This window comes from Gossypium hirsutum, chromosome A09, assembly GCF_007990345.1.
Source record: "Gossypium hirsutum isolate 1008001.06 chromosome A09, Gossypium_hirsutum_v2.1, whole genome shotgun sequence".
Lineage (NCBI taxonomy): Eukaryota > Viridiplantae > Streptophyta > Magnoliopsida > Malvales > Malvaceae > Gossypium > Gossypium hirsutum.
Genome location: NC_053432.1, coordinates 25,778,240 through 25,795,861, shown reverse-complemented (window position 1 = coordinate 25,795,861; position 17,622 = coordinate 25,778,240). Strand labels below are relative to the sequence as shown.

The following is a 17,622-nucleotide window of genomic DNA, read 5'->3' as shown; positions in this document are numbered from 1 at the left end:
TGCCTCAAGATCAACGAATGAAATCTAATCACGTCATCCACACTATTGAACAATGAATTCGTTTAGACTATCATCGACACGTGTCCTTCATTACGAAACGGCACCTTCGATTACATAGGAAAAGTTACCGTTGCAGCCGGTAATTCCCATTCTGTCATTCGCGCTTGGTATACAATGCGCCTCTCGAAAGCTTTCTTGCTACCATTTCGTCTTTTTTCCCTTTTTTTTTTTTCAGTTTTCCAATTTGAGTTTTAAAAAATAAATAAATAAAAGAAGACCTTTTGCTTTTGTATTTCTTTTTTCCTTTTTTCAGTCTGCGGTTTTGAGGTTGGTAGCTTCTGTTTATTTCCTTAATTAGTAATTTATTTTCTCTAGTTTTTTTGTTTAATCCTTTTTATTTACTTACAGTAGTTTAATCTCGAATCTGCTTTGATCGATCTTCAAAATTAGGAAAGATTACTATTTCTTGTTTGAAGTGGTTCTTGCTTGCTATTTCTTGATCTTCCTTTTTAACTTGTTAGTAACGCTTTAATTAGCATTATTCTATTGGGTCCACTTGGGCTCTCTCACTTTTTTAGTTCAACTTTCACACTAAAATTTTGCGAGTGTTAAAAGTGATATGATTGCTAGCGGGAGGATTTTAGGTTTTAACATTCTACTTAGAGATTCTTGGTTTAGCGAGTTGGGTCAGATTAGGGATATCTGTTGTGTGTGCAGGTGGGGAGACATTTAAGGAAGTTAGTTTTAAAAAATGGGATTAGTCTAGGAAATCTTCCAAGGTGTTTCCAGTATTGATTGATTTATCTAGGTGGAATACTGTTTGAAAATTAGTAATTTTATTTTCTTGGAACACATGCAATTGGAATTCTAACTATTGTTATCTTGTTTTTTTCTATTATACAGTGTTTTTAGATTTCTGTAACAGATTGTTGGGGCCGTATTTATTATTAGAAAGGCCTGGCTCTGGATACCTATTTAGACTCCAGCCATCAGGGGGCGGTGCCTCCAATGGAACCTTCTCGGGGGGCTGGAGGGTTAACCCAGTCCTCTGCTAGTTCTGGAATTTTCTTCCAAGGAGATGGGCAGTCCCAGGCAGTTGTTAACTCTCGCATGAACTCACCTTATGAGAACTCTTCTGATTCAATTCCTGGAACTGGTTGTCATAATCTCGGTCCAGTTTCCAGGGACATGAATTGTACAGTGCTGAACAGTGTGGCAAACTCAGGACCTAGTGTTGGGGCTAGTTCCTTGGTCACACATGCAAATTCGGTATTGTCAGGAGGTCCCCACTTGCAGAGAAGTTCTAGCTTCAATACAGATTCATATATGCGCTTACCAGCATCGCCCATGTCATTTTCCTCGAACAATATGTCAGGTTCATCAGTCATTGATGGATCATCTGGAGGTCATCAAGAACCAAGTGTCCAACACATGCAGCAGAGTCAGCAACTTCGAGGGGCCTCAAGTGCTACATCTTTGCCCACATCACAAACTGGCCAAGTTTCACTTCCCATGGGTCCATGGGTCCAAGGGTCCTTCATGCAAGACTCTTGTGATCTATCCGAGGTGCGGAAGAAACCTCGAGTAGATGTCAAGCAAGAAGACTTTCTTCAGCAGCAGATGTTGCAACAGCTGCTGCAAAGGCCGGATTCCATGCAGTTGCTAGGTCGAAACCCTCGATTACAAGATTTGATTCAGCAGCAGAGACTTAGGCAACAGCAACAAATGTTGCAGTCAATGCCACATTCGCAGAGAGCCCACTTGCAGCAGCAACAAATTCAATTAAGGCAGCAATTTCAACAACAGGGCATGCAACAAGTAGCTGAAATGAAGCGTCCTTTTGATAGTGGTGTATGTGCTCGCCAGTTAATGCAATACCTATATCACCAACGGCAAAGGCCACACGTGAGTTAAAATTTTTGTCCGCTGCATCTTGTGGCGAAGTATCTTGTATTTTAAATGGTTTCAGCTAACAATTTCATTCCTATTAAGGTTGCATTTTTTGTGGAGATCTGCTGCTCAATTATCTTCTTGGTGTGATTGTGAAGTATTCTCATGTTTAACTTAGTTAAAAATATACCATATGCTGTTGTGCATGCTCAATTATCTTTCTGGAACTCTGTCACGGTCTTTTGTGTTGACATTAACAAATTTTCAACTTGGTAAATGCTATAGTTCAAATTTTTATTGAATCCTATCCTGTCTACTTAATTTTGTAGGACAATACAATTGCATACTGGAGGAAATTTGTGGCAGAGTATTATTCTACCTGTGCGAAGAAAAGATGGTGTTTATCAATGTATAATAATGTTGGCAGTCATGCACTTGGTGTTTTCCCTCAAGCAGCTATGGTTAGCCTTTATGCTTCTCTCTATTTTGTAGTTTGTAACATAAGAAAATTATATTTATATGACCAAGTCTAGGCCGTTCTACAAGTGTTGGGAGTAGTGGTAAAGCACATTGCACTCAGGTTTGAACCCCGGAAATGACATTGTTGGAGGGGCAACCACGAACCCTGAGATAATTATCTTCATGGACCGTAAAACAGACAGACGTGAAGGATACCTAAGTTATACCAATAATAATATATGTCACTTTGATTCTTAAATTGTCTTCTAACATGTTTTCTTTCACATAAAATTTCAGGATGCCTGGTATTGTGACATTTGTGGGTCTAAGTCTGGAAGGGGATTTGGTAAGAGATTTATGAGCATTTATTTTGTTGTAGAGCAATATTCTTTTAAATTAATTTTGGTAGGAAACACATTTTATAAATGGGGTATGGAAATAGACCTTACTGAGTGTTTACTGGAGAAAATTATTTGCAGTTAAATCATTACTTCTTTTCATTGATTTTCAGATTTATCTCCTTCAGGCTCATGATTATTGTTTTTTTCTTTTCTCTTGTGTGCACTGATGTTCTAGATTGTAGAGGGAAATGATTTTTTTGAATTTTTAGGTTTATAGGCTCTAGAATCATTGGTATTCTTTTCTCAGTGTAAACCTTCCTTGATTTAAGCTTTTTCATTTCTTGTTCTCCCAGTTGGACAATGTGTTATATACCAGTGAATTGAAATTTATATGAAAGGTTTCATAACTTTCTCTGGAACTGTAGATTCCAGGTCTAATACCCACGTTGTCTCATTAGTTACAGAACTTGTGCACTGTGATGCAGCTTCAATATATATTTTTACTTAAAAAGTCACTTATAATTGCTCTGACAACTTACTATTTGACCAATGACTTGATTTTGACTAACTAATTACTATCATTTTGACAGAGGCAACTTTTGAAGTACTACCAAGACTTAATGAAAAAAAATCTAGCAGTGGAGTAATTGATGAGCTTCTGTTTTTGGATTTTCCACGCGAGTGTAGATTTCCTTCTGGGATGATGATGTTGGAATATGGAAAAGCAGTTCAGGAGAGTGTATATGAGCAGCTTCGTGTTGTGCGTGAGGGTCAGCTTCGCATCATATTTACTCAGGACTTAAAGGTTAACATAAATGGAAATTGTTCCATATTTTGAGTTGTTATGTTGCTTTAGTCTAGGAATAACCTATTGCACTCTCTTTTATGTAGATATTGTCTTGGGAGTTTTGTGCACGTATACATGAAGAACTTTATCCTCGTCGTTTAGTTGCACCTCAGGTATTAAAATTTGTAACTTATTAGCTCTAAGCTCTTAACTCAGTCGCACTCCTTTTCTATTTCTTCCTTACTAATCAAAAGTTAACGACATTGCTATTATAAATTTACCTTGCAATTGGATGAGAATTTATGTTCCTTAAGATGATTCTGTTCTTCTTTTTGGTAGATAACTAGATGTGTGCTAGTGCTGGATATAATTATGGTTTTAAAGAGCATACAGTTGTACTTGAGTCTTTAAAGAATAGAAATTGTATGAGTAGGACAATTGGAAGTTGTGAACAATGTCCAACATTTTACTATATTAATTTCAAGTGACATTATTATAACCTTGCCTTGTTTTCTTTACTTGGGTTTGCTTGGCTCTGATGGTAATTTCATGTAGAGCAAGTAGGGGAAAGATATATATTTTAGAGGGAAAATCAGAAATTGAATAAAAAAATGAGGGAGGGAAGGTGGAAGGAAGAAAGGAAATCAAGAGAGAAGTGGAAGAATCAGGGGTGAGAACCAAAGAACAATAGTGGGAGAATATCTCAATAGTCAATATTTCAAAAACTCAAAAATTCATCATCCAAAACCTAATTGAAACTAGCATAAGTATCTATAACTAAATTAAAAAATCTAATAAAATCGAATACCAATTAAAACACTAAAAGAAATAATTAGAAGAGAAATAAAATATTATTCAATCTGAAAGAACCTAAATATAGGTAAAGGTTACAACCAAATCAGGAAAACATAAAATAAACACTTGAATAACATAATCCCTCAACCAGCATATATTTCCACCATATAAATGTTCTTGGGTTCATCCTTTAGAGATGAAATGCATGGGAGGAATCTTTGCATGCAAGTTATGTAGCTATGTTTCACAAGTGATTGATATCGATTGTTGGCCCTTGTACGGGGATTTATGTAATAAGAGAGGTGCATTCAGCATGGAGCTCAAATAATAGCAGTACTTGAATTCTTATGAAAGAGATTAAAGGGAGTTGAAGTTCTTTTGTTGTGTGTTCTGAACTTGACAAAATAAATGAGTTGAAAGGTGAGAAGTGAAGACATAACAAGTCTTCCCTACCTAGTTTAGGAATGGAGATAAGAAGGGAGTAGAGCAAACTATATAATTGATGTGCTATTGTTTGCATATCTAAGAAAATAATTACATTTCAGACCCTTTCAACTTGAAGTAATTTAAAAAATGAGGTGGGTTTAGCTTGCCTCCAATCTTTGCTATGCTATCTTTTAGGCTTTGCTTGGTAGGAAGGATGGAAAAGAGTGAGTATGGAAAATTTGTTAATTAAATGGTTAATATTCATAATAGCTTTCCCACTTCGTGACTTCATTAATTTAACAACATTTCCATCCCCACTCTTTTCCATCCTTCATACCAAGCAGAACCTTAGTTCACCCCCAACCTCTACTCTGCTGCTATCTTTTAAAGAAGAAATTCAAACATTGTAGGATAAAAAACTCTAATCTTTTCTGCTCTACTATTTTTTTGGATGTGCTTGGTTGAGTGGAATAGTAGAATGATAGAAGGAGTGGAAAAGTAGAAAGAAAATAAATGGAGTGTACTTGGTAAGGAAAAAAGTGAGAGGAAAGAAAATAAGAGAACTAACTATTTTTCATTTTAATGCATAAAAATAAATCATTCCAAATTGGAATGATAAGAGGATAGAAAATGAGAGGATTGAAATGATAGTGGGGTATATGTTAGTTCAATATTATGCAATTTTTTAAAGTTTCATTTTCTTTTCTCTTATTTTTCAATTTTACAAAGCAATAAATGAAAAGGAAATTACTTATTCTTTCAATTTTTTCTTCCTACCAAGCACACCAATAGAAAGAAATATATATATATGTTTTTATCTTTCTATCTTTCTACCTTTACAATTTTCCATCTTTTAAAATTTCTTTCTATTCTATCAAGTAAAGCATTAGTTCCTTTCCTTCCAAACATGCCATAAATGTTGTGTTGAATCTACTGATAATGGGGAGCAGAACGTAGAAAGCCCAAAATTGTGTTAACCAGTTTATGTGCTCCTTAAGAGGACCAAAAGATGTGAATCATTTTTGCTTCTTTTCTTTTGATCCTTTAATTTCTAAAATTGCATTCCTTTGGTAGGTGGAGTGCTTTTTAGTTTAACTTATCTCTGCTCGAAACTCTCCTGTAGTACATATTTCTTTCCATTTCCTGATCAGGTGCTCATTTTGTTCAAGTTATTTAAAGACACATGATATAATTTGAACTTTTAAATCATGCAGGTAAACCGGTTACTTCAGGTGGCACAAAAATGTCATAGCTCAATTTCTGAAGGCGGGTCTGACAGCGTTTCTCAGCAAGATTTGCAAACAAACAGCAACATGTCAGTTAATCATACAATATTAGAAGTTTTTCATTCCATGAATTGGTGTTTCTTATCTGGTTCTTTTGGTTAGATCCTCTAAGATTTTAAGCAGATAAGTTGTTCCAAGTCATTGTCTAAGAAACCTGTGTGAAGTTATCTCTCTTGTGTGCAATTTAGCCTGAGGGGCACAGCCCCAAAAGTTCAATTTTGTGGTGTAGTTTTAATTTAGTAATAGAAGCTTAGACTGGTTTATTTATTTATTTTTAATTTAGTGACGATTTCAGTGAGTATTTTAGTTGCATCTTACTCAGATCTATTACCTGGATACTAGGGTTCCACTGATGCAACGTTGATTGCTCTCTTAGGTTCCTGATGGCTGGACGGCAGCTTGTCAAGAGTTTGGAGTTACAATCACTGAATGATTTGGGTTTCTCAAAAAGATATGTGAGATGTTTGCAGGTACAGTTTTGGTTTTGTGCATTAAATACCTGTAAACAAATATTCTTTTTTGAGTTTCCTTACAGTTTTTGTGTAATTTGTTATAGATTGCTGAGGTTGTGATCAGCATGAAAGATCTGATAGATTTTTGTCGAGAACAAAAGGTTGGGCCTATTGGTAAGTGACTATTTCCCTTACTGACCTATGACATTTTGATATTTTTTCTATAAATTATAAAATTCATCTCTCTACTTGACAAAAATTTAGTTCCTCTAAATTTTTAGAATTACGAAAATTGAAAAGTTAGTTTGCTCGGTAAACACGTGAACTTGAAATGCTGATTTTTGCTAATTTGTTGTATTTAAATCACTTAACTGCTACTGATTTTTGCTACTTTCTTACATATAAATTGCTAAACTGCTAATTTCCAAGTTAACTATTTAACAGCAAGGTGTAAGAGTGTTACCCCATTGGACTAACTTCTCAGTTTCGAGAAGTAGGAGGACCAAATCCTGACAAACTAAAATAAAGGGGCTAACTTTTCAGTTTTCATAAAGTAGAGAGATTAAATTCATAAATAGATGATTCTCTTTTGTTCATCTCATCTACTGACGGGCAATAATGGAATTGTATTATAATAACTGTCATATAATGTGGCATACTTGCTTTATTTAAAAACAAAATAAAATTATTCTAAAGAATTTTTTCTATTCGATTGGGAGGTATTAGTTAAGAGATCAAAGAGGAAGTAACTACTTTTATGTAGCATGGGAATAATATTTAGCTGCTTCATTCTTGCTGTTTAAGAAAATCATCAGATTTGTAAAGATTGTGGCCATCACCTGGTTACTGTTCCTGTAGAAATCAGAGTATTTGATACTAAATAGAACATAAATCAGAGTTTTTATATACAACCTATGACACTACTTTAGGAAACTCTAAGTTAGGAAAGATACTAAATAGGAGATATGACCCCTTAAAATAAGGGATTTTAATAAAGAAAATATCTACAAAATATTCCTAAAATATTTACAGAATATTCCTACACTCCCCCTCAAGCTGGAGAATATACATTGTATAATCCCAGCTTGAATAGGAATTTATTGAACACAGGTTTTGGCAAAGCCTTGGTAAGAATGTCTGCAATCTGTCCTTCTGAAGGAATGTAAGAAAGAGTGGCTGTCTTTTTGTTGACTTGATCAGCAATAAAATGCCTATCAATTTCAACATGCTTTGTTCGGTCATGTTGAACTGGGTTCTTGGCAATCTGAATGGCAGATTGATTATCACACAAAACTTCAAAGTGATCCTCCTGATTTGTGCCAAGTTCTTTTAGTAATTTAAGTAGCCAAATTCCTTCGCATATCCCCAAAGCTAGTGCTCTAAATTCAGCTTCAGCACTACTTCTTGAAACAACAGATTGTTTCTTACTTCTCCAAGTTGTAAGGTTACCCCAAACAAAAGTGCAGTACCCACTAGTGGATCTTCTTTCAGTGAGATCTCCAGCCCAACTAGAGTCTGTAAAAATCTTAACAGTTCTGTCTTGTGTCTTCTTAAACATTAAGCCGTGTCCTGGAGTTTTCTTCAAGTACTTGAGAATTCTATTTGCTGCTGCCATATGCTCTTCAGTAGGATTAGTCATGTGTTGACTTATCACATTTACGGGAAAAGCTATATCTGGCCTTGTCAAGGATAAGTAGATTAGTTTCCCAACTAACCTTTGAAATTTCTCTCTGTCTACTAAGGACTCATCTTCTTTATTGAATCTCAAGTTTGCCTCCATTGGTGTATCAGCCGGCTTACAGCCAAGAAAACCAGTTTCTTTGAGTAAATCAAGTACATACTTTCTCTGGTTGATCACAAGTCCTTCTTTTGATCTTGCCACCTCCATTCCTAGGAAATACCTTAGCTTTCCCAAGTCCTTGGTTTCGAATTCCCTGTTTAACAACTTCTTCAAATTGCTAATCTCTTCCTCATCATCTCCAGTAAGAATGATGTCATCCACATACACAATTAGGATAGCTTTCTTATTTGTAGAAGTTACCTTGATGAAAAGCGTATGATCGGCAAGGGACTGCTTGTAGCCATTTTGAAGAATGACTTTAGTGAACCTCTCGAACCAAGCTCTGGGTGATTGTTTTAACTCGTATAGAGACTTGTTGAGCTTGCAAACCTTGTTGCTACCTTCAATAGACTTTGAGCCAGGTGGCAATTGCATATAGACTTCTTCCTCAAGCTTGCCATTAAGAAATGCGTTTTTTACATCAAGTTGGTGTAATTTCCAATCGCAATTTACAGCCAAACTTAGGAGTACTCGAATAGTGTTAAGCTTTGCCACAGGTGCAAAAGTTTCTGTGAAGTCTATCCCATATGTTTGCGTGAAACCTCTGGCCACTAGTCTAGCTTTGTATCATTGGATACTGCCATTGGAGTTATACTTTACAGCAAAGATCCATTTACAGCCGACAGCCTTTTTTCCTTGAGGAAGGTCTGTAATGGTCCAAGTAGCATTTTTCTCTAGTGCACAAATTTCCTCTTCAACAGCCCTTCTCCATTTTGGATCCTTTAGAGCTTCAGCTATGCTTGTGGGAACCTGTTCTTTATCCAAAGTTGCTGTAAATGCTTGAAAAGACGGCATCAATGAATTATAACCAGTAAATTTTTCAATAGGATGCTTGGTGCACTGTCTAACCTCTTTTCTAATAGCAATAGGAAAGTCATCTAGAGTAGTGGACTTACTGATTTCTTCTTCCATTTCGGCAGCTGGACCCAAATCCAATTCTCGGCAAGAATCAGATTGCAAAACAGTCTCAGGGATATGTCTTCTTTTTCTTATGTAGACACGAAGCTGTTTGGGTGATGGTGTTTTTTGAAGACTGTCAATTGGAGTAGGTGTATTTTCAGGAAGAGTGTTTAAAGTGGGTGTAGGTGAATTAGTCATAGGTACTACAGGAGAATCAATGGGAGCATTCACAGGTGACAGATCTGCAGGTAATGGCGAACAAGATGGCAATTCTGAAGGTTGAGAATGAAGATTAGAAGGAGATACCTGTTGTGGCTGAAAATCACTCCATGTTTCCCCTGAATTTCAGCCTGAGTGAAATAGGAATCCTGCTCATAAAATGTTATATCCATAGTGGTGAAAAATCGTTTAGAAGGAGGATGATAGCATTTATAACCCTTCTTAAGTGAAGAATACCCAACCAATACACATTTTAAAGACTTAGGATCTAACTTGGACTTATTAGGAGCAATATTTTGGATAAAAACAGTGCAGCCAAAAATTTTAAGTGGCAGAATGGAGGAGATAGGCTTAAAATGAGGAAAGTGCTGCAAAAATATAGATTGAGGCGTTTGAAATTTTAAAACCTTACTAGGCATCCGGTTGATTAAATATGTGGCAGTTAATAAGGCTTCCCCCACAAATATTTAGGAACATTAGTAGTAAATAGAAGAGAACGAGTAACTTCAAGAAGGTGCCTATTTTTTCTTTCGGCAACGCCGTTTTGCTTGGGGTTCCAACACAAGAACTAATCTGAACTATGCCCTTTTCCTTAAAAAAATCACCTAAAGACCTAGCAAAAAATTCACTGCCATTATCAGATTTAAAGAGTTGGATTTTAGACCCAAATTGAGTGAGAACCATGTTATAAAATTGCACAAAAACACTAGCAGTTTCAGATTTATCTTTCAGCAAATAAGTCCAAGTTATCCTACTGTGATCATCAATAAAAGTGATAAACCACTTACAATTATCAGCATTCTTCACCCGAAAAGGGCCCCAAATATCACTATGGATCAAAGCAAAAGGGTAAGAAGGCTTGTATGTAGAAGGAAAATAAGATGATTTAGTATGTTTGGCAAGAGAGCAAACTTTGCAAGAAAAAGAATTAGGCCTTTTATTAATGAATAGAGCAGGAAACAATTTTGCAAGGTATTGGAAACTAGGATGGCCTAAACGAAAGTGCCATAACATAACAGTATCAACTTTTCCTAAAGCGGTAAATGACTTGGAGATCTCGATTTTAGGAGAGGTAGGGAGGATGTAGAGACCATTATGCAAGCTGGCCTTACCAATCATCTTCTTCGAGTTCAGTGCCTGCAAAGTACAATCACGATCATTAAAAATTACAGAGCAGTGCAAGCCTGTGGACAATTTACTAACAGAGATGAGATTGCACGCCAGATTTGGTACAAAGAGAACATTTTTAAGTGCAATCTGTTCATTGAGAATAACAGTGCCATGTCCCTCTATTTTGCACAAGGTACCATCAGCCGTTTTGACAGCTTTACCAAAGGTATGGAAAAAATTGTGAAACAATGCCTTGTTACCAGTCATATGATCCGTAGCACCAGAATCGAGGATCCAATTAGGAGTTAACTGGGAGGAGAAAAATGCAGTAGAAGAAAGGTTACCTTCTGGATCTTTTATGACCAGATTACCTTCACAAGACCCTTCAAGAAAATTGTTGCCATTCAATCGATGGCAGGTGATAGTCAGACCAGACGAATCTGATGGAGCATCGGAACCAGAAAAATTTTCTGGATTTGAAGTAATCTCCGAAGTAGGAGAAGGAGTTTCGGACATGGTCTAGGTTGAAAAAGAAATCGTAACCTAAGCTGATACCATGTAGAAATCAGAGTATTTGATACTAAATAGAACATAAATCAGAGTTTTTATATACAACCTATGACACTACTTTAGGAAACTCTAAGTTAGGAAAGATACTAAATAGGAGATATGATCCCTTAAAATAAGGGATTTTAATAAAGAAAATATCTACAAAATATTCCTAAAATATTTACAGAATATTCCTACAGTTCCCTTTATTAAGGAGAAAGCTTGCATGCTTTGCTTTTCATGGGAACTTTCTAGATAGCCTTTGTTTTCATCCCCTGATTCTTTCACAATAAACTTCTTAAGCCCTTCTGTTTTCACCACTTAGGATTTTGCAACCACTGGGAAAAGAAAATGTTCGAGGCGAATTACTCTCATTTTAGACTTAACATCACCATGTATCTGGAATTTTAATCTGCTAAAATCTTAGTGGTTCTACAGTTTAGTTAATGTGAATTGAGAGAGAACCATTACAGCTTTGGTTCTAACTGTTCTGTTTGCTTAAACACAAAATCTGCAGATGGCTTGAAAAACTATCCTCGACATGCCACTGCAGCCAAGCTCCAAATGCAAAAAATGCTGGAAATGGAGCAACTAGCCAACGTTCAGGGTCTGCCAACAAAGAGGAATATACTCAATAAGCTGATGGCATTGCATCCTGGAATAAACAATCAAACAGGCACCAACCATAACATAGTTGGTCGGGAAGCTTTAAGCAGTTCAGCACAAACTGCTTTGGCACTTACTAACTACCAGAATCTGCTTGTTAGGCAGAATTCGATGAATTCAAAGCCTAGCCCACTTCATCAGGAAGCCTCGTCTTCCTTCAATAATTCTAACCGAAGTCCATCCTCAAATTTCCAAGGTCCTGCTGCATTGTTACCAAGATCCATGCATACCCTGCCTGTTAGTGGCTTATCAAGTCCGCATGTACTAGCTCAGCAGCCTCAACTGCAGAGGCATACATTAACAGCCAATAACTTAATTCAACAGAACCATCTGCTACGCTCTCAGAGTAATCAGGCTTTACAACATAAAATGGTACGACAGCTGCTCCATGAGATGCCAAATAATAATACGGGAGTTCAGCAGCAGTCCTGGAGTGGGCAGAGTGAGAATGCGAGCTTGGGTAGAAATGGAATAGGCTTAGCAAGCAACACCACTGCTGCAGCTACCTCTAATATGTCAGGAAGTGTTGCAAGGGCTCCACCAAGTCAAAGCAACAGTTACCGAGCCGCTTCAAACAGTGACTCTTCCCCAGCTGGTGGCAACAATGTATCTTCCCAGAGAGCACCTGATTTGCCTCAGAATCTTCATTTGCAAGATGATATTATTTCGGATATATCTCACGAGTTAACGGAAAATGGGTTTTTTAACTGTGACTTAAATGATCATACGAGTTATGGGTGGAAGGCATGACTTAGTTTGGTCTAATAAATGGCTTCCGGTTGGGTGAGAGTCGGGCAAATCATTGTATAGGATATTGGAAATAGCTGTATTTTTCTTTTCTTTCTAGTATCCGGGCCTCTTGAACATGGCATTGTTGCGACATCACTTGCTTCGTGCTTGACTTGGTATTTGGGGATCTTTGTATCATTTTCAACAAGTGTACTCTATTGAACGAACTTGAGAAGAGATTTTGTTTCTTATTAATATATAAGATTTGCCTGTTTCACTGCCCCACTTTCATGATTCCTTGCCTCGCTTGTATGAGAATATCTAAAGCAATTAAACATTTCAACGAAGAAAAGCTGTGATATCCTGGATGGCAAACAGTTTACAACTCTAGCAATGCTTCAATTATAGGCATGGCTTAAAGTCTTAAGTGATTTCTTCTGACAGAAGAAGTGGGCATCATGTGCCGTTTCAGCTTACCTCACAAGCATACCAATAGAAAAACGCACCCACCAATTTGTTATGCTGATGCTTGATGCCTTAGCTAACGGTTCCTATAACGTTTTCTATTGTATTTATAATTATTTTAAAGTTGTCCTAGATATTCCCTAGAAAGTTCATATAAAGCATCCATTTTTCGTTGGTGGGTGGGTCTCTCGATTATAAGTTGGAGAGTAAGTTAATCTTTTATAAAAGTGAACAATTTAATCCAAATAAACTTTACTTGAGCATAACCTTGAACTTAGAAAATTTTGTTTATTGTGCTTAAACATTACATGAAGAAAAAAAAACAGAATTAAATTCAACATTATTCAAAACGCGATAGTGCTTCAATTGCTCATTTTTTTTATATTGACTTAAAAAATTTAATTGACAAGTTAATTTTTTTAATATTTAACTTTAATCCCGTTTAAAAGTTTAAATATATAGCAATTATTCCATCATATTTATATATACTAGAACTAAATTACTTGCTTTTATAGTTGACTTGCCGAATAATTTAACCTCTATTATTATTTTTTTGGTCTGGGCTCTTATCTAGCAACTCAATTTGAAGACAAGAGTACTCATAGATTGAAAAATTGTAAGGAGTTTTCATGTCAATGAGTAATAGAAAGTGTTTAAAATGAACCAGACTGGGAGTGAGTTTGAACTTTAGAATGAATTCTTACTTTGCAGCAATGGAAGAGCTACCTTGCACTGTAAGGACTGATTATTATCCTCTCATGAGTTAGAACAAAAGAAAGCCTTAAAATATAACCAAGCAATTGGAATTTCTGGTGACATATATGGGAAAATTAAGATTATATGCCGATTTCAAGAAAAACAAGGAAATATAGGCTGAAATTTTGATTATTTAGTGAAATAGGTTGCTTTTTCGCAGATGTGAAAAATATGTCCTGAGAAAAGCATTTTTTAAAAAACGCTTTTTACAAAAAGTGTTTTCTTTTGACATGTAAACTTTTTTTTTTGAACAATTTCATTATAGGTTCTAATCATATCTATTCTTTTTTATACAAGAAAATGTCTAGAACTATCCATAATCCCTCCTCAACCATAAATAGGAGGATAATGCGCTTTAACGCACCCATGTCCTCTTGTATTGGCAACAATGCACATGCCAATCGAACTAATACTCAATCAGCTTTGACATGTCAACTTTAGATGGTCAAATATTGCTAAAAAAAAGAATTATGAAAATAATGTTTAAAAATGTTTATTACGCAAAACGCAAAAGAAATAAATTAAAAATAGGGGTGCAACACAAGGACTTTCTAAAAGGTCACCCAGTCTCGTACTACTTTCACCCAAGCATGCTTAACTGCATATTTCTAAAGGAATCTAGTGTATTAATGTTGGTATGATCACACCCATCAATTTTTACGCAATTTATATACATAAAGGTTTCCTTTTATCACACTTGCGCCTCGAATTTGAATAAAATATAATCAAATAATGTTTAAACAGATTTCTTTCACAAAACACACAAAAAAAATGAATAACGCAAATAGTGTTTAAAAAGGTTCATTTCACAAAATGCAAATAAAAATATTTAAATAATGTTGACTTCCCAAGAAGGAGGTCACCCATCCTAGTACTACACTCACCAAAGCACGCTTAACTACAGATTAATAGGATTCGATGCATTAATGCTAGTATGATCGCACCCATCATTATTGTGCAATCTATTTACTTAAAGACTACTCCTATCGCACTTGTGCCTTGAATTTGAAAGCAATTACAACCAAATAATGTTTAAAAAAAACTTATTTCGCAAAACGCAAATAAAAAAAGAATTACATAAATAATGTTTAAAAAGGTTTATTTCGCAAAATGAAAATAAAAAATAAAATAAGAGGAGAGCAACACAAGGACTTCTTAAAAGGTCACCCATCCTAGTACTATTTTTGCCAAAACACGTTTGACTAGAGTTTTGATGGGATCCGGTGCATTAGTGTTGGTATGATCACACCCATCAATTCTTGCGCAACCTATTTATATAAAGACTACCCCTTATCGCACTTGCGCCTCAAATTTGAAAGCAACTATAACCAAAAAAATGTTTAAAATGATTTATTTTGCAAAACGCAAAAAAAAAAAGAAAGAATGATTGCCGATGACTAATTAGGAGGTCACCCATCCTAGTATTACTTTCGTCTAAGCACGCTTAACTGTAGAGTTTTGATGGGATCCGGTGCATTAGTGTTGGTATGATCACAACCATCAATTCCAACATAATTTATTTACATCAAGGTTATCCCTTATCGCACTTGCGCCTCAAATTTGAATGTAAATTTGACCAGATAGTTTAAAAAGATTTATTTCGTAAAATGCAAATAAATAAATAAATAAAATGAGAAGGGTGCAACACGAGAACTTCCCAGGGGGTCATCCATCCTAGTACTACTCTTGCTGAAGCATGATTCACTGCAGAGTTATGATGAGATTCATTACATTATTGCTGGTATGATCGTACTCGTCAATTCTTGTACAATCTATTTACATAAAGGCAACCCCTAATTGAAAATAATGTTTCAAATGATTTATTTTGCAAAACACAAATAATTAATTAAATTAAAACAACTAAAAAAATTATATAAAATAAAATGGGAGCGGTGCAAACATGACGATTTCCCAAAAAGTCACCCATCCTAGTATTACTCTCACCTAAGCACGCTTAATTGTAGAGTTCTATTGAAATCCATTGCATTAATGCTAGTATGATCGCACCCCACAAATCTTGCACAATCAGTTTATATAAAGGCTATCTCTTATTGCACTTGCGCCTCAAATTTGAATGCAAATTTGACCAAATAATGTTTCAAAAGATTTCTTTCACAAAATGCAAATAAATAAATAAAGTTTAGAAAATGCAAATAAATAAATAAAATGTAAGGCATGCAACACGAGGACTTCTCAGGAGGTCATCCATCCTAGTTCTACTCTAACCCAACAATGCTTAATTGCAGAGTTCTGATAGGATACGATGCTTTAGTGTTGGTATAATCGCACCTGTCAATTCTTGCGCAATTGATTTACATAAAGGCTACCCCTTAACGCACTTGTGCCTCGAATTTTAATGCAAATTTGACCAAATAACCTTTCAAAATATTTATTTCAAAAAACAAAAATAAATAAATAAATAATGTTTAGAAAGGTTTATTCCACAAAACAGAAATAAAAAAAAACAAACGTGAGGGGTGCAACATGGGACTTCCAAAGAGGTCACCCATCCTAGTACTAATCTTGCCCAAGCACGCTTAACTATAGTGTTTTGATGGAATCCAGTATATTAGTGCTAGTATGATCACATCCATCAGTTCTTGCGCAATCTATTTACATAAAGGCTGCCCCTTATCGCACTTGCGACTCAAATTTGAATGAAAATTCAACCAAATAATTTTCAAATTATTTATTTTGCAAAACACAAATAATTAATTAAATTAATGCTGTTTAGAAAACGTAACTAAAAAAATTATATAAAATAAAATGGGAGGGTTGCAACATGAGGACTTCCCAGGAGGTCACTCGTCCTAGTACTACTCTCACCCAAGCACGCTTAATTGCGGAGTTCTGATGAGATTCGTTGCATTAGTGCTGGTATGATTTCACCCATCAAATCTTGCATAATTATTTTACATAAAAGCTACTCCTTACTGCACTTGCACCTCGTATTTGAATGCAAATTTATAACGTTTCAAAAGATTTATTTTGCAAAACGCAAATAAATAAATAATTAAATAATGTTTAGAAAATGCAAAAAAAAGAAAAGAAAGTAAGGGGTGCAACACGATGACTTCCTAGGAGGTCACCTATACTAGTTCTACTCTCACCCAAGCATGCCTAATTGCCAGTTCTGATACGATCTGGTGCATTAGTGCTGGTATGATCGCACCCGTTAATTCTTGCGCAATCTATTTACATAAAGGCTACCCCTTATTGCACTTGCGCCTTGAATTTGAATGCAAATTTGACCAAATAACGTTTGAAAAGATTTCTTTCGTAAAACGCAAATAAATAAACAAATAAAGTTTTGAAAACAAAAATAAAACAATAAAATGTAAGATGTGCAACACGAGGACTTTCTAGGAGGTCACCCATCGTAGTTCTACCCTTGCCCAACCATGCTTAACTACGGAGTTCTGATAGGATACGATGCGTTAGTTCTGGTATGATCACACCCGTCAGTTCTTGCGCAATCTATTTATATAAAGGCAGCCCCTTATCGCACTTACGCCTCGAATTTTAATCCAAATTTGAAAAAATAACATTTCAAAAGATTTATTTAAGAAAACACAAATAAATATTTAAATAAATGATGTTTTGAAAATGCAACTAAAAAATTTATATAAAATAAAATGTGAGGGGTGCAATACGAGTACATCATAGGAGGTCACCCATCCTAGTCCTACTTTCGTCCAAGCGTGCTTAACTATGAGGTTCTGATGAAATTCAACGCGTTAGTGCTCATATGATCTCACCCGTCAATTCTTGCGCAATCTATTTACAGAAAGCCTCCTCCTCATCGCACTTGTGTCTCGAATTTTAATGCAAATTTGACCAAATAATGTTTCAAAAGATTTATTTCACAAAACACAAGTAAATATTTAAATAAATGATGTTTAGAAATGGAAACTAAAAAATGAAAAAAAAATTATATAAAATCAAATGTGAG

The 17,622-nt window shown here is 35.4% G+C and overlaps 1 protein-coding gene and 4 pseudogenes across 2 annotated transcripts; 1 reads left to right on the top strand and 4 right to left on the bottom strand.

The window, feature by feature from the left end:
* The first annotated feature begins 202 nt into the window (after window positions 1-202).
* LOC107888745 (probable transcriptional regulator SLK2) lies at window positions 203-12,730 on the top strand. 2 transcript variants are annotated; one of them, XM_016812935.2, is made up of 10 exons: window positions 203-327; window positions 904-1,905; window positions 2,220-2,351; window positions 2,647-2,695; window positions 3,281-3,495; window positions 3,582-3,650; window positions 5,913-6,013; window positions 6,361-6,454; window positions 6,541-6,610; window positions 11,572-12,730. In XM_016812935.2, exons 2-10 carry the CDS (start codon window positions 1,009-1,011, stop codon window positions 12,468-12,470), a joined length of 2,526 nt encoding a protein of 841 aa, XP_016668424.1. In that variant the 5' UTR covers window positions 203-327; window positions 904-1,008; the 3' UTR covers window positions 12,471-12,730. The 2 variants fall into 2 exon arrangements, with proteins under 2 accessions (XP_016668424.1, XP_016668423.1); XM_016812934.2 differs by lacking the exon at window positions 203-327 and adding an exon at window positions 396-808.
* Window positions 12,731-14,804: 2,074 nt separating this feature from the next.
* Window positions 14,805-14,921, bottom strand: LOC121207180 (uncharacterized; annotated as a pseudogene).
* A 638-nt stretch (window positions 14,922-15,559) lies between these two features.
* Window positions 15,560-15,679, bottom strand: LOC121207184 (uncharacterized; annotated as a pseudogene).
* Window positions 15,680-16,144: 465 nt separating this feature from the next.
* LOC121207157 (uncharacterized) lies at window positions 16,145-16,262 on the bottom strand (annotated as a pseudogene).
* A 180-nt stretch (window positions 16,263-16,442) lies between these two features.
* On the bottom strand, window positions 16,443-16,561 carry LOC121207146 (uncharacterized; annotated as a pseudogene).
* Between the last annotated feature and the right edge of the window lie 1,061 nt (window positions 16,562-17,622).